The sequence below is a fragment of the Bos grunniens genome, chromosome 16 (genome assembly GCF_055505025.1).
Source record: "Bos grunniens cultivar Pamir isolate PY7600 chromosome 16, Bosgru_T2T1.0, whole genome shotgun sequence".
NCBI lineage: Eukaryota > Metazoa > Chordata > Mammalia > Artiodactyla > Bovidae > Bos > Bos grunniens.
In genome coordinates this window covers 20,637,544-20,651,774 of record NC_141180.1, presented here as the reverse complement: position 1 = coordinate 20,651,774, position 14,231 = coordinate 20,637,544, and the positions used below count along the sequence as shown (strand labels likewise).

General features: G+C 40.0%; 1 protein-coding gene across 6 annotated transcripts in view; it reads left to right on the top strand.

The window, feature by feature from the left end:
* Positions 1-14,231, top strand: part of FAM20B (FAM20B glycosaminoglycan xylosylkinase) — a 45,277-nt gene that overhangs the window by 11,886 nt on the left and 19,160 nt on the right. For 5 of the 6 annotated variants that reach the window (XM_086343632.1, XM_086343627.1, XM_086343630.1 and 2 more), the window contains 3 exons: positions 1,386-1,889; positions 7,426-7,512; positions 11,255-11,364. In XM_086343632.1, the coding sequence (XP_086199758.1) occupies positions 1,513-1,889; positions 7,426-7,512; positions 11,255-11,364 (574 nt within the window). In that variant the 5' untranslated portion in view covers positions 1,386-1,512. Of the gene's footprint in view, positions 1-405; positions 450-1,385; positions 1,890-7,425; positions 7,513-11,254; positions 11,365-14,231 lie in introns of those variants that run through there. The other variant, XM_086343629.1, reaches the window with a different exon arrangement.

Genomic DNA, 14,231 nt, shown 5'->3' with positions numbered 1-14,231 from the left:
TGTCAGCAAGCTCTCAGCAAGGCGCTGCCCTTAGAACACACTGCTGCTCTAGTAGACTATCTGGGGATGTGTTTCCAGCGGTTAATAGGGGAGCAGTCTCCGGTTTGGCTGGGAGTGGCTCAGCCTGACTTGTTTGCCCCATCTTTTGTATTGGTTTTATTTCTTCAATTAATAGTTTGAGTTGTTAAATGAATTGGAGAGTGAAGCAACACCCTGTTATCTTCTTGTCATCTTTGGCTTAGCCCAGCGCAGTGCTGCCTGTAGGCATACAGCAGAGCAAGCTTGTGCATGTTTTTAAAGGGCCCTCTGGAGTGGAAAGCAGCCTGTCAGCATGCAAATGAGATTGAATTTTATGTTCTTGACACCTTGGCAAAAAAATCTTGTATTTGGAATCTTTCAGCTTGAGAACTGGCCAGTGTGGTGGGCCCCCACAGGAAGCACTTCTTTAGGTCTGTAGCATAAGTATCTTTGTTACGTGCCTGACCAGTCCAGATTTAGTCATGTTGCTATAGTACCAGGTTTCATTAATTTTCTGGTCATGTTCTCCTAATAGCCAGATGGTATAGGGATATGTTTTTCCTTTGCTTAATTTATCCAGATTTGATTATCCATATTTTATAGGATTTTTAATTTTGAAAAATAATTAGAAGACTGATAAGTAGAGATTCATGTCTGGGTGTTGTATTTCAGTATGTGAGCAGCAGATATGACATGTTTAGGCTTGCTGGGTATTTGAATTCAGAGAGGGAGTTATTACTCTCCTCTGTACCCTCTTTGGTGGAGAAGGAAATGGAAACCCACTCCAGTATTCTTGCCTGGAAAATCCCAGAGACAGAGGAGCCTGGTGGGCTGCTGTCTATGGGGTCACACAGAGTCGGACACGACTGAAGCGACTTAGCAGCAGCAGTAACAGTACCCTCTTTTTGGCATTTTTTAAGAGTTCTTGTCTTATAATATGTCGTAATACTTGTACTTGGAGACAATAACTGGAAAGTTACCAAATACTCGTGGTTTTGGATAATCAAAAGTCATTTATGGGTTTTGAAAGGTAAAATGAAAGTTAAGGAGTTATGCATATCTTAGTGTTTAACTTTTTTGTGCTTTTTCTCATTGTTTTGGTTTCTAAGAATTGGTGGCCATCCAAATGGCTCCGGAATGGCTCTGTACCCTATTAAAACAGGAGTATTTGCTTTTAAATTTTCAGTGTACCTGGTTCTTAACTGTTACATCCTTCCTTGGACCAGTTCATTCTAAATTATTGGGTCTTCTCAGACATAGGATTAGTCCAGCTAAAAGAGTGAGCAATCTATTTGAGGCTTGTGAAAGATTCAGGAGTGGAAGGACAGAATTTCTGAATGAACTGTGCTTTATACTTGGGCTTGCAGGAATTGTGGGAGGCACCTCAGTGAAGAGATGGACCAGTGTGTATAATCATGGAGTCTCCTTGCTGACCATCACCACCTGCTCTCCTTGATAAGTGAGAGTAGTCGGGGAGAAGGAAAAGAGGTCAACATGAAGCTAAAGCAGCGAGTCGTGCTGTTAGCAATTCTCCTTGTCATCTTTATCTTCACCAAAGTTTTCCTGATTGACAACTTAGATACATCAGCTGCCAACCGGGAGGACCAGAGGGCATTTCACCGAATGATGGCAGGCTTGCGGGTGGAGCTGGTGCCCAAGCTGGACCACACCTTGCAGTCTCCCTGGGAGATTGCAGCCCAGTGGGTGGTTCCCCGGGAAGTGTACCCTGAAGAGACACCAGAGCTGGGAGCAATCTTGCATGCCATGGCCACCAAGAAAATCATTAAAGCTGATGTGGGTTATAAAGGGACACAACTGAAAGCCTTACTGATACTTGAAGGAGGACAGAAAGTTGTCTTCAAACCTAAGCGGTAAGTCTTCATCTTGGAAGTTTTCTGTGCTGTTTGGTTCTAACCTGGAATTTGTTTGACTGCTCATCTCCTCTTCTCTTCAGTAAAATGGGAGGCAGAGACTCGAAGGTCTCTGAAGTCTTTTCTAGCCCTTAATGTTCCATGTTTCTTTGAGTAAGGGAAACTTGCAGGAATATGTTTTGGTACCAAATTAGATTGAACACTTTACAGTGAGAGCTGTCCTTGATTTCTAAATTTATCAAGTACTATGTGCCAGATGTTAGAAGTACAAAATGAATTGGTTAGGAAATAAGCAACTTATCACCATAAGTGTACAGTTAAAGACCAGATAACCACGTGTCAGAAATGCTGTGGAGTAGGAGTTACCCAGAGTTGGAGTGAGCTTTGGATGAGTAACTTAAGTCCTTTTTAGTGCTAAAGTTAAGATTCTTTCACTTGAGCTTTGGTTTTGTTTTAATTAATAGACTTTATTTTATTTTACTTTATTTTAGTAATTTTAGGTTTGCAGAAAAATCGAGGGGAAAGTATAGAGCGTTTCTATGTATGTCCTTCCTCCTCCTCCCCAGTCTCTTCTATAATTAGCGTCTTCCATCAAATTAGTACCTTTGTTACAATTGATGAGCCAATATTAATTTATTAACTAAAGTCCATAGTTAAAGTTTACTCTTTGTGCTGTATATTCTGTAAGTTTTAATAAACTTATAATGACAAGTATTCACCGTTGCACCATCATAAAGGACAGCTTCCCTGACCTCAGAGTCCCCTGTGTTCTATCTCTTCATTCTTCCCTTCCTCCCCCTGAATCCCTGGCAACCACTAATCTCTTTAGTGTCTCCATGGTTTGCCTTTTCTAGAATGTCATATAGCTGGAGTGATACCTTTTGTAACGTTTTCAGATTGGCTTCTCTCCATGTTTTTTAAGGTTCCTTTGTGTCTTTTTGTGGCTTGATGGCTCTTTTTTTTTTTCCCTGAATAATATTCCATTGTGTAGATGTACCACAGTTTGTTTATTCATTCACCTACTGAAAGCTGTCTTGGTTGCTTCCAGGTTTTGGCAGTTGTGAGTAAAGCTTCTATAAACATTCATGTGCAGATTTTTGTGTAGATAAGTTTTTAGCTCATTTGGGTAAATACCAAGGAGCATAGTTGCTGGACTATATGGTGAGAACATGTTTAATTTTGTAATAAACTACCAATCTGTCTTCCAAAGTGGTGGTTCCATTTTACATTCCCATCAGCTGTGAGTGAGAGTTCTTGTTATTCCACATCCTCGTTAACGTTTGGTGTTGTCTGTGTTTTGGATTTTGGCCATTCTAATGTGTGTGTAGTAATACCTCGTTTCTTTTGCCTGTTTTAAGCAGAGAACTGAGCCATTTTAGTTGCCTCAGTCCAAATTTGAACTGGAGAAAGAGCTAGTTCATATACTATTAGACAGTGATCTCTTTGGACTTCTCTAAGGATCTACAGAGAGAATTTGTGTGGCAGTTCTATAGTATAATTATTTTTTAAGTTTTCTGTGTGTACATGAATTTGAAATAGGTTAACATGATGGTAATCTATATTCTTTTGACAGGATTTAGTTACCAGTGCATTTTCTCAAAATTTGTAAGGTCTGAAATTATCTGTGGACTAAACACTTTTTTCATTCCTCAGTGGAGCTTTGGAGAGAATTATAACATATAACTTGGGGTCTCTTGCTGGAGTGGGAGAAGAAACATGGGGTGATGATATCCAGAAACTTACTGTGATCAGAGTAGTTGGCTCAGCTCTCTTCATGACCCAAATATCAGTAGATAATAGGCAGCCAGAGAGCTAGTATATTGGGATTCCAGAAATGGAAGGGATCTGCATTTGCCTGGAACTGGGAGGCATGGTGTGTGGAAGATGTGGAAATCAGGTAATGTGGGAAAAGCATGGTTATGTGGACCTTGAATCTAATTTCTGTTGCATGCACACTGTTTGCCAGGTGTTACACTAAGTACTTTTTGTATGTTAACGCTTTTAGCCTTCGTCACAACCGTGGACAGTTACAGTGCTTATTTCCAGAACCAGAAACTGAGACGTGGAAAGAGTAACTTGACAGGGTCAGCTTGCAGTAACTAATGGAGCTGGCATTTGGATCCGTCAGAGTGTGAGCAGCTGGTGTTCTGCCACACACATGCGAGCCTCTCACATTTGTTTGTCTTCCTGTAAGAGAGATGACATGGATCATCCATTTTCAAAAATTTGCTAGCTTCCTTTTGAAATGTGATCCTTTACCTCTTGATTTGTCGCCTGAGCCATCAGCAGCATAAGCAGACTGATGGAAAGAAAGCAAACTAAAAACAAGAATTAAGTTCGTGTAAAGAGATGAATTGCAGGCAGTTTGTGTTTAAGTAAAAGGATACCCTCTTCATACCCACTGTTATACACCGGGGAATTAAAGGTGAGATGGGGCAGCAGGAAGTGAAGGCAGATGTTACTGACGGTGTGCAACGTTAGTGTTAGTTTAGGCGCTTTGCAGATAGGTCTGCAGTGTTCAGACAAGTTGTAATATAAATGGAGGGTGGAAGACGCCAGACTGGTGAGAAGGGGAAGTGGCAGCAGATAAATGCATAGGCTAACGTTAGTCACTGATGCTTCGTCTCATATCTCTTACTACCACTGCAGTCTTCCCATTACGTTTCTCTTCCAGACCATCCTGAAAACTATTTTCATTCTTCTCCCAAATACCCATATCATCACTGTGCTCCCCAGTTTTAAAACATCCAGGGATTCCCATTACTCACCAGACAAAACCCAGCCTCTGCAACCTAATGGCCAAGCCTCTTACAGCCTGGCCCTCCTCTCTATACCCAGCTCTTTATTCTTGTCAAGGCAGCCCCTTCATCTCCCATCATCTCCCAAATAGCCCTTGTCTATGCCCGGCTCCGGGGATGTTCCTCCCCCACCCCCTGCAAGCTGTTGAGGCCCCTACAGTGGATGGTAGCACCCTACTCACTGCACACACTGACCTGGGCTGATTATACCTGGCGCTCTCGCAGGCTGGGGAAAGTGGGTTCACATTTAAGTGCTTGTAGAAATTGCTCCAGTCCAAAAACACCCAGCAAATTGCTATTCTGACCCCAGGGGCCTCTGAGACTATTTAGTCGTAGTGTAAGTGCAAATTAATGTCCTTGGTCACATTCTGATGTCCTTCACCAGGAGGATAGGAGTGATTTATCGGCAGTTACTGTATGAATTTCGTTGTTCTGTCAGTGACTTAAGATGGATCACTCTGTTGAGAGGAGGATCTAAGTCCTTCCTGCTGAGTTGAGACGTGCACCTTTCTTTAACAGCCACTTGTGGTTCAGCATTTCTGGAGCCTGGTTGTCCATGTCCTCCTGTCAGAGATGGAAGATTTGTATAGTGCATGAAATATACAGGAATACAGTCATGCCTTTATTTGCACATTTTGCCTTACATTATTATAAAAGTAATTTTGTTTTTTAATGTAGCTGTATCTTTTCTGGAAGTACATTGATTTTCATAGACAAAAACTACAGTTATGGTGGGAAAAGAACAAGCTGGCAAGGGCCCAGAGCTTGGGAGAAGTGAAGGATCATAGGAAGTGTTGAAAGGGACCTTGGTGATCAACTAGTCTAACTACTCATTTTACTTCTGGGAAAAGTGAAATCCAGGGTTCTGACTTTCATGTTTCACAAAAACCAAACGTGAACTGAGGATTCAGCCCTTTGGACTCCAGTGCAGTTCTTTCATTTGGTTCCTCTTCCTTTCCCATTTCCTTCCCTTCCTGTTTCTCCAGCCCACTCCCAAAGTTTCTGAATTTTTCTAGGGTTTTACATTTCATTCTGTGCAGACTTTCCATGTTCTGGAAAGTTCTCTAACATTTCACTGAAAGGAGTGGACTGCATATCACCACAGTCTTCTGTGGCTCCGCTGGAGTCCTGAGAAATAAAGTATTCCAGGCCTGTCACCTGCAGCTGTAGTGGAGAGAGAAATGCTTGAATAGTGTCAGCTTTCACTGCAGTCCTATTTAAAAACTGAGACTTTTCATTTGGAGGTAGCAGGTGTAATCCTAGGCAGCCTAAATGATGCTTTGACACCAGAAACAAAAAAATACACATGAGTATATTGACCAGGCTAAGAAGAAACTGGTGTCCAGCCAGGTGTTGAGGCATGTCTGTCTCCTCACATAAATGTTTCATTGCTTTGACTTGAAAATGTGTTTTATGAACATGGTTTCACTTTATATCCTGTGGTCATTTATGTTGAAGGTCACTGCCTTGTATAGTACTGTTTCCCACTTCCCCATGGCCATTTCAGCATTGGAGACCCAAGTGACCTTAGTGGAGTGGCTCCTCTTCACATCATTCTCAACTTATTTCTGTCTTGTAAAGCCTACTAGGTCTCCTTTTGATTCAGGAAATGCAAGTGAACAGTAGAAGTCATAGATGAATTGTGTTCAGTTCTTCCCATTAGCAAGTTTAAGTTGTATCTCTTTGTATAATTAGTAGAAAGAAATATGCCAGTTTTCATTATCCTTCATTTATGTCATGCATGTGATGTAAATCATCGGAGCGGTGTTTGAGATGAAAGACATCTTTGTTGTTGTTTAGTCGCTAAATCATGGCTGACTCTTTGTAACCCCATGGACTGCAGTGCGCCAGGCTCCCCTGTTCTTCACCGTCTCCTGGAGTTTGCTCAAATTCATGTCCATTGAGTCGGTGATGCTATCCAACCATCTCATCCTCTGTCGCCCCCTTCTCCTCCTGCCCTTAATCTTTTGCAGCATCAGGGTCTTTTCCAATCAGTCAGCTCTTTGCAAAGACATCTTAGAACTTGCTTTTTGGTCCAGCCCCTAATATTATCAATAAGAAATCTAAGACCCACAGAAAAGAAGGGTTTTACTCAAGGTTATCCAGGCAGGTAATGACAGAGCTTTACCTAACTCTCACTGCAGTCCAGTATTCCTTCCACTGCATCATCATAAACTTAAAAAGAGAATAGTTATTCAGATAACTTTAAAAAATTTTTCCTTTTCCTACTTATTTAACAAAACCTGAAGCATATCAGGACCATTGTTTTCCCCAAGAAATTTAAACTTCTCTAATAAGCCTTACCATAGCCATTCTGGTAAGCAAGACCTTTTAATTACATATTTGTCTTCATTATTTCAGTTTAGTCTAATAGACAATTCAGTAGACATTTATTAAGCACCAACTATAGACTTAGCACTGTGCTGAAGATACAAAGAGTTCAGAAAAGTACCTTCTAGTTTTACTTAAGCTACGTTGAAAGTCTTCAGGAGGGGTAGAAATAACATCAGTGTTTTATTCATAGAATGGTTGCAGAGGTAGATGTATAATTCTAGTTTTCTTCTCCACTTCTTCACATCATCTACTGGTGACCCATGCTAACCCATGACTGTTCTCAGGGTTGACAGAGGTCACTAGAGTGAATCAGGCTTGCAGAGTTTCTGTTCTGCCTCTTGTACTGTCACCTCTGGTACTGATGTAATTCATGTCTACATCTGTGCTTCCCATTCGCTCTGCAGGTATAACCGGGACTATGTGGTAGAAGGGGAACCATATGCTGGTTATGATAGACACAATGCAGAGGTAGCAGCCTTTCATTTGGACAGGTATGTGCAATCACAGTGGGTTACATTCGTTTTATTTCCTTTTAAAAATATCTTGGAGAGGACTTGTGGACTCCTTTCAAAGAAGTGTAATTAAAAAAAAAAGTGTAATAACTTTGACTTGTTAACTTACTTTAGATAACTGATTGCTTCCACTAAATTTGTATGAGTGCCTCATTACTTGGGTAAATAAAATGGCTAGAAGAAAACCAAAGTTTGACTTCACATCCCTAAATTGAACTGGTCATTAATTGGGCCTGGCAGTCCTGGTTTTTGTTTTGTTTTGATTTTGTTTTTAAGTAATACTCATTTATCCTCATATGCTGGAAACATAACATGACATATATGTAAATATTATTTTCCTTCATACAAAATATGCACAGCTTCAATAACCAGGATAAATGTGAATTCTAAATGTGTAAGTTAATGAGGAAAACTTAATACTTTTTAAGCCGGTTATTAGTCAGGATTCTTGTAACTGAATTGTCTAGTGTCCCAGTTGCTCCTTTTGATCAGATCTTTAATCAGGGCATGTTGATAGACTTTAAAAGAAATTATTCACTATATTTTTTTAATGAATCTATAAGGAAACTAGAGGAAAATAAAGATGAATTTTTGTCTTTTTTCAGGATTAGGGAGGATTTTATAGGTATAAAAGCAATAATTTAAAAATCACAAAGAGGGACTTTGCTCGTGGTCCAGTGGTTGACTCTGTGCTTCCATTTCAGGAGGGCATGGGTTTGATCCCTGTTCAGGGAACTAGGATCCCGCATACTGCAGCCAATAAATAGATTAAATTTTTAAAAACTCAGTAGATTCAACTAAAAAAAAAATTTAACTCATATGTCAAAAAACGTAAAAATTTAAAAGCAAACTAACTTGGGAGGAAAATACCTGAATCCAATATATAATCTAAACATTAATAGCCTTAATATATAAGTTTATAAAATCTTATATATACTCTAAAACACTAGTAGAAATGGTTTAAGAACACAGTTGGCTGAATAGAAATTACTGATTGCTAGTAAATATGACAGAGGGAATTCATATTCACCAGTAAAAAAAAAACAAATCCAGATAATTCCTGGTTGTCCATCGGGTAGGACGCCTCTCTTGTGGAAGGGTCAGGTTTAGTCCCTGGTTGGGAAACTGAGATCCCACAAGCCACAGAGTGCGACCAAAAAAAATCCAGTGAAATAAGGGGTACTGTTTTCTCCTACTGAAAGTGACAGAGATTAGAAAAAAGATAGTACTTTATTGGCAGGAATAGATTGGCATCTATGCTGCTTGTGTCATTGTTAATTGGTTCCATCTTTAAGAACTCTGGCACCACGTATCCAGAATCTTCATGTTCATACCCTTTGAATGAATAGCTACCTTTTTATGCAAACATCTAAGACATTTCTCGGAAGATATTTCTAAAAAGTACTCTAGAGAATCAGAAATTCAAAGATACATATAGCAAGATCTTAGCTAGTAGCATTTTCAGTACTGAAAATCTGAAAGCACCCTAAACATCTAATGACAGGGAAAATTAAATGAATGTTCATTCATAACACCATGAATTTTCACTGCCCCTATTAAGACCTAGTGGGAAAGAGTTGGATAGATCCTACTCATCACTTAACTGCACATTAATCTTTGCAAAACTTTGTTTCCTTGTTTTCTTCATCCCTAATCCCTTTCCTGTTTCTCTGTTAATGGACACCAGCAGTGCCTAAAGATCTTTTTTCTATAACCATACCGATATTTCATATTATCCAACATACTAATTTCTGTTAATCTGATACATGTAAAGTGGTATCTCATTGTTCCTTTATATTCCCCCAGTTATTGGCAGAGATACCTCCTCATCTTTTCACAGCACAGCACCTATTTGTTAACTTGTAGTGAAGTAGTCTTTGTACAGAAATTACTATTTTGGATATTAATTAAATAATGTTTCAATTTATGACCTGTGCTTTGGGGTCTTATATTTAAAAGCCCTTCCCTCCCTCAAAGTCTGAAAGCTATTCTCTGACCAGCCCCCTCTCCCTTTTGTTAACTGCCCCAGCCAGGCTCAAGTGCCACTGAGTACGGCTTCCCAACACTAAATGGATGCTCTTCTTTGGTCTGACAATGGTCAGTGGGGAGAAAAGGTACTTCCCCACTTTCTTTCCCACCCCATGCTCCTTACACTTTTCTGCTCTGAGTTGCTATTTCTCCATTACATTAGGATTTAACCCCCTCCTCTGGCCTCAGAAGGTGCTCTCAATTTTTATGTTATTTTGATCGATCTGTTGATCTCCTTACTTTTGTGGCTTTTTTAAGAATGAGTTTAGGATAGAGAATCAGTCGGCAGCCCTGAACAATGGATTATTTATTGCACAGTCATTTGTAATTGTAGAAACCTTAAGGCAACTTTCTAAAAGAGTCAGAAAAGGCTCATGATGCAATGATGAGTGAAAAGCAGGAGGCAGAATTGCATATAGTATAATTTCAACTATGTATATACACACAAGAGTGAGTGTATGTCTATATATACATGTCTGAAAAATATGGTTGAATGCCAGATTGTCACTAGTTTTTTCTGGATTGTGGAATTATGGATGATTTTAATTTTCTTCCATAAATTTTCTGTGTATTCTGAATTCTGCCCCTCCAACTTTTCTTCAGGGAGTGTGTATTTTTTTAGCAAGAAAATTTCCTTTTTTAAAAAAATGATGGTGCTCCACCAAGGCTGCACTTGAGACCATTAGAAGTGTCTTAAAATGTATCTGTATTTAAGTTGTCCTATGAATTTATCCTTTTAGGTTAATTTGTGTAGTTTTCTATCAGTATTCTGTTTTATGCAAAGATTTGAAACCATGTGTGGGTTTAGGCCCAATCTTTTTTTTAATGCTTTGTTAAGTTTATTTTAAAATCTTACTATGAAAAATTTCTAACAAACATGGAACATTATAATGAACCCATAGACCCACTCCTTAGGTTTAACAGTTGCTCACATTTTGCCAGATTTGTCTTCAATAAATTACATCTCAATATTAAATTCATAAACATATGTACCTCTGAAAAATATTTACCAGTAATCAACAGTATCTTTTGGAGAAGGGCATGGCAACCCACTCTAGTATTCTTGCCTGGAGAATCCCCATGGACAGAGGAGCCTGATGGGCTACAGTCCATGGGGTCGCAAAGAGTCGGACACGACTGAGCGACTGACACACACAATGGTACCTTTACACACCTAATACCACGATTAGCTGTGATTTTTAAGATTTCTGTTTAGGGAATTTCCTAGTCAGGGAGCTAAGATCCTGTAAGCTGCTCAACTTGGCCAAAAAGAAAAAACCCTACTGTTTAAAATAGGATCCCCGTAGATACACAACAAGCAACAAAGATTTACCGTATAGCACAGGGAACTATAGTCAATATCTTGTAATAACCTATAATGGAAAATAATATGAAAACTAATATATGCGTACTCTGGTTTAGTTGCTAAGTAATGTCCGACTCTTGCAACCCTGTGGACTGTAGCCTGCCAGGCTCCTCTGTCATGGGATTTCCCAGGCAAGAATTCTAGAGTGGGTTGCCATTTCCATCTCAAATATATGCATATATGTATAACTAAATCACCTTGCTGTGCATCTGGAACTTTATAAATCAAATATACTTCAATAAAATATATATATTAAAATTTTTTTAATAAATAAAAATAAAATATATCCCCAAAGATTTTTCTCTTCTGTTCAACCTTCCAAACCAGGATTCTAGGTTTCCGCCGAGCTCCCTTGGTGGTTGGCAGATTTGTTAATCTGCGGACAGAGATCAAGCCTGTTGCCACGGAGCAGCTCTTGAGCACCTTCCTAACCGTAGGTAAGAAGGTTATAGAGGACATTTAGATAAGGCGTTAGTTAATAAATGGGGCATCATAGAGCAAGCTTGTTCATGACTTTTAGGAATTGAAGAACTCAAGGGAATGCAAAAGCAAATCAGGCAACTTGTTCTCAGGTTACTGGGGGAAATAGATCTAAAGGTAGATGGCAGGAAATTGAAAGTTTTCCCTAATGTGCACTTTGTGTATGAAGTTGGAAGTGAGATCATTTATGCTAGTGTGGTTAGGGAATAATTTTATTTCCTTCTGCTTTATCTTAAATCTCAAACTCAAATTTTGGCCTAAATCAATTATTGTCTGTATATCATTGCCTTGATGGTTTCTTTCATGCCCCTGTATTTTCCTGGAAACTGTGTCCTGCTTCCTGAAAATTGAGCAGACCTTAAGGCGGCTCTGTAAGAGGGTCAGAAATTCCCTTGTAGGTTGTACTTGGGCCTGGAAGATCACCACTGCTGCCCCCTACTCTGTGAAGGTCAGCCTGTAACTCACTGTGTGTGGCACTGACTGCCACCCTCTGGCCTCTGTTCTCCACTGTCATGCTCTGAGTTGAGGGGTCTGCATAGAACTCTCACTCCTGTTCTCCTTGCAGACACAGTGCAAATAGGAGGAATTCAAAGGTGCTGTGGCCTCCTGTCTGAGCCTCCTCATGGTGACATTTTCAATAACACAGTGCTCTGCATTGACACGACTGTTGAAATAGACATTTCAAGATGAACTTCACCTTGCTTTGCTAGAGTGAATGTATTTACATTTATAATGAGATGAAACTGAATATTTAAAGCACTTGTGACAGATTCATCATTCAGAATTTACACTTGCAGGCTATGGCTCTGCTCTTCTTACAAATAACCAGAAGCATACAGTGTCACTGATTTGTTTCGTATATTTTCTAATCACTTTTGCTTGCCCGATTTTATGCTCAGGCAAACATGCATTCCTGATGGATGAGAGGAGGTCAAGAATAGGCCCGCTATCTAGAGACTAATGGAGGTTAACTCTCATATACCGACTGCGCAAGGTGTGGGGAGAAGGGAGAGGCCTGACAAAGGAGTGCAGAGGAGGTTATTCACACTCCGTCTGAGTGTTGAAAAATCTGTGCATGCTACCAGGCAGTGGAGAGGGATGGGCACTGGGCAGAATAGCAAGAAGTAAATAGAGACAAGCGCACACAGACCTGAAGTACACAGAACCGTATGTTTAGGGAAGAGCTTCTGGATACACCCTGCAGCACAGGGCAGCGTCTTAGTGTGGCTGCTGTAACAAGGTGTCATGGACTGTGTGGCTTAAAGAATAGGCATTTATTGTTTTCACGGTTCTGGATGTTGGAAGTCCAAGACCAGGGTGCCCGTAAGGTTGGGGTCTGGTGAGAGCCCTCTTTGTGATTCACAGGCAGCAATCTTCTTTTTGTATCCTTACATGACAAAGATAGAATGAAAGAGAAATAAGCTCTCTCATGTCTCTTCTTCTTGAATATTAAAGGCACTAATCCCATCATGATGCCCCCTCCCAAAAATTCCAGCTCCCAGTACCACCGTACTGGGGCTTCATTATGTGAATTCTAGGATGGACATTAGCTTTCACTCCATAGCAGGCCATTCGAGGGATTCGCTGGAGACACGTTTTTAAATAATAATGACCTTGCTGCTGCTGCTAAGTCGCTTCAGTTGTGTGCAACTCTGTGCGACCCCATAGACGGCAGCCCACCAGGCTTCCCCGTCCCTGGGATTCTCAGGCAAGAACACTGGAGTGGGTTGCCATTTCCTTCTCCAGTGCATGAAAGTGAAGAGTGAAAGTGCAGTCACTCAGTCATGTCCGACTCTAGCGACCCCATGGACTGCAGCCTACCAGGCTCCTCTGTCCATGGGATTTTCTAGGCAAGAGTACTGGAGTGGGGCGCCTTTGCCTTCTCCAAATAATGACCTTTGCACAGTATAACTAAATTTGGGTCACCTTTGCAGCTTGACAGAGCACTTTCACACAGTTACCTTATTTTAATCCTCTTGACAAAGAGTGCAATGAATAGGGGAGATTTATCCACATTTCAGACATGAAAAAGAAGTCTAAAGAAATTAAAAGACTTTCTCCAAGTCACGGATCTACTAACTGTTAGCCAGGATTCAGACCCAGATTTTAAGACTCTAAAATATTTGATCTGCTTATATTTTTATATTCATTAATTTATTCATTGAACAAAATTTGGTTTCATTTCTGTGTGGCAGACTCCAAACCAGGTGTTGAATATACAAAAATGAATCACACCTTCCTGCGCTCAGGAGCTTTGTCTAAAGGAGGAGGAGCCAGACATTTACAGAGAGCCTGTGGGACTGTGGAAGGGCAGAGGAGAGGGTCTAGAAGTCAGGGACGGTGACAGTTTTAACCAGGTTAATGAGAGAGTAGCAGTCCTGCAGGAACGTGCAGTGGAAAAGAACACTCCAGGTTTGGAAAAGAACTCTTATTAGAGTTTTTTGTGCAAGCGATTCCTTTGGCAGCCTAAAGAAGCTTTTCTGTCCTTTCTTAAATACATAAAATACACAGATTTATAAGTAAAACCAACAATATTGAAGTATACATTTTTGACTTAAAATTATAAAAAGCAACTTTGTGATAGAGTAACATGTGCTTTGTTATTTTACACATTAAATAACAAGATTTAGCATGACCTAGTAACTACCATGATTTCAGACCATAAATCTAACTGATAGTTTGCGGGATCTGCAACAATGCTAATATGATATGAAAATCTGTGATTTCTTCTGGTGGAAAAAAATCACAGCTAATGCTAATACTATGGTTTGCTCCCTACCATCATACTTGAAGGAAATGCTAAGTTTTAGATAGGAATTAATGA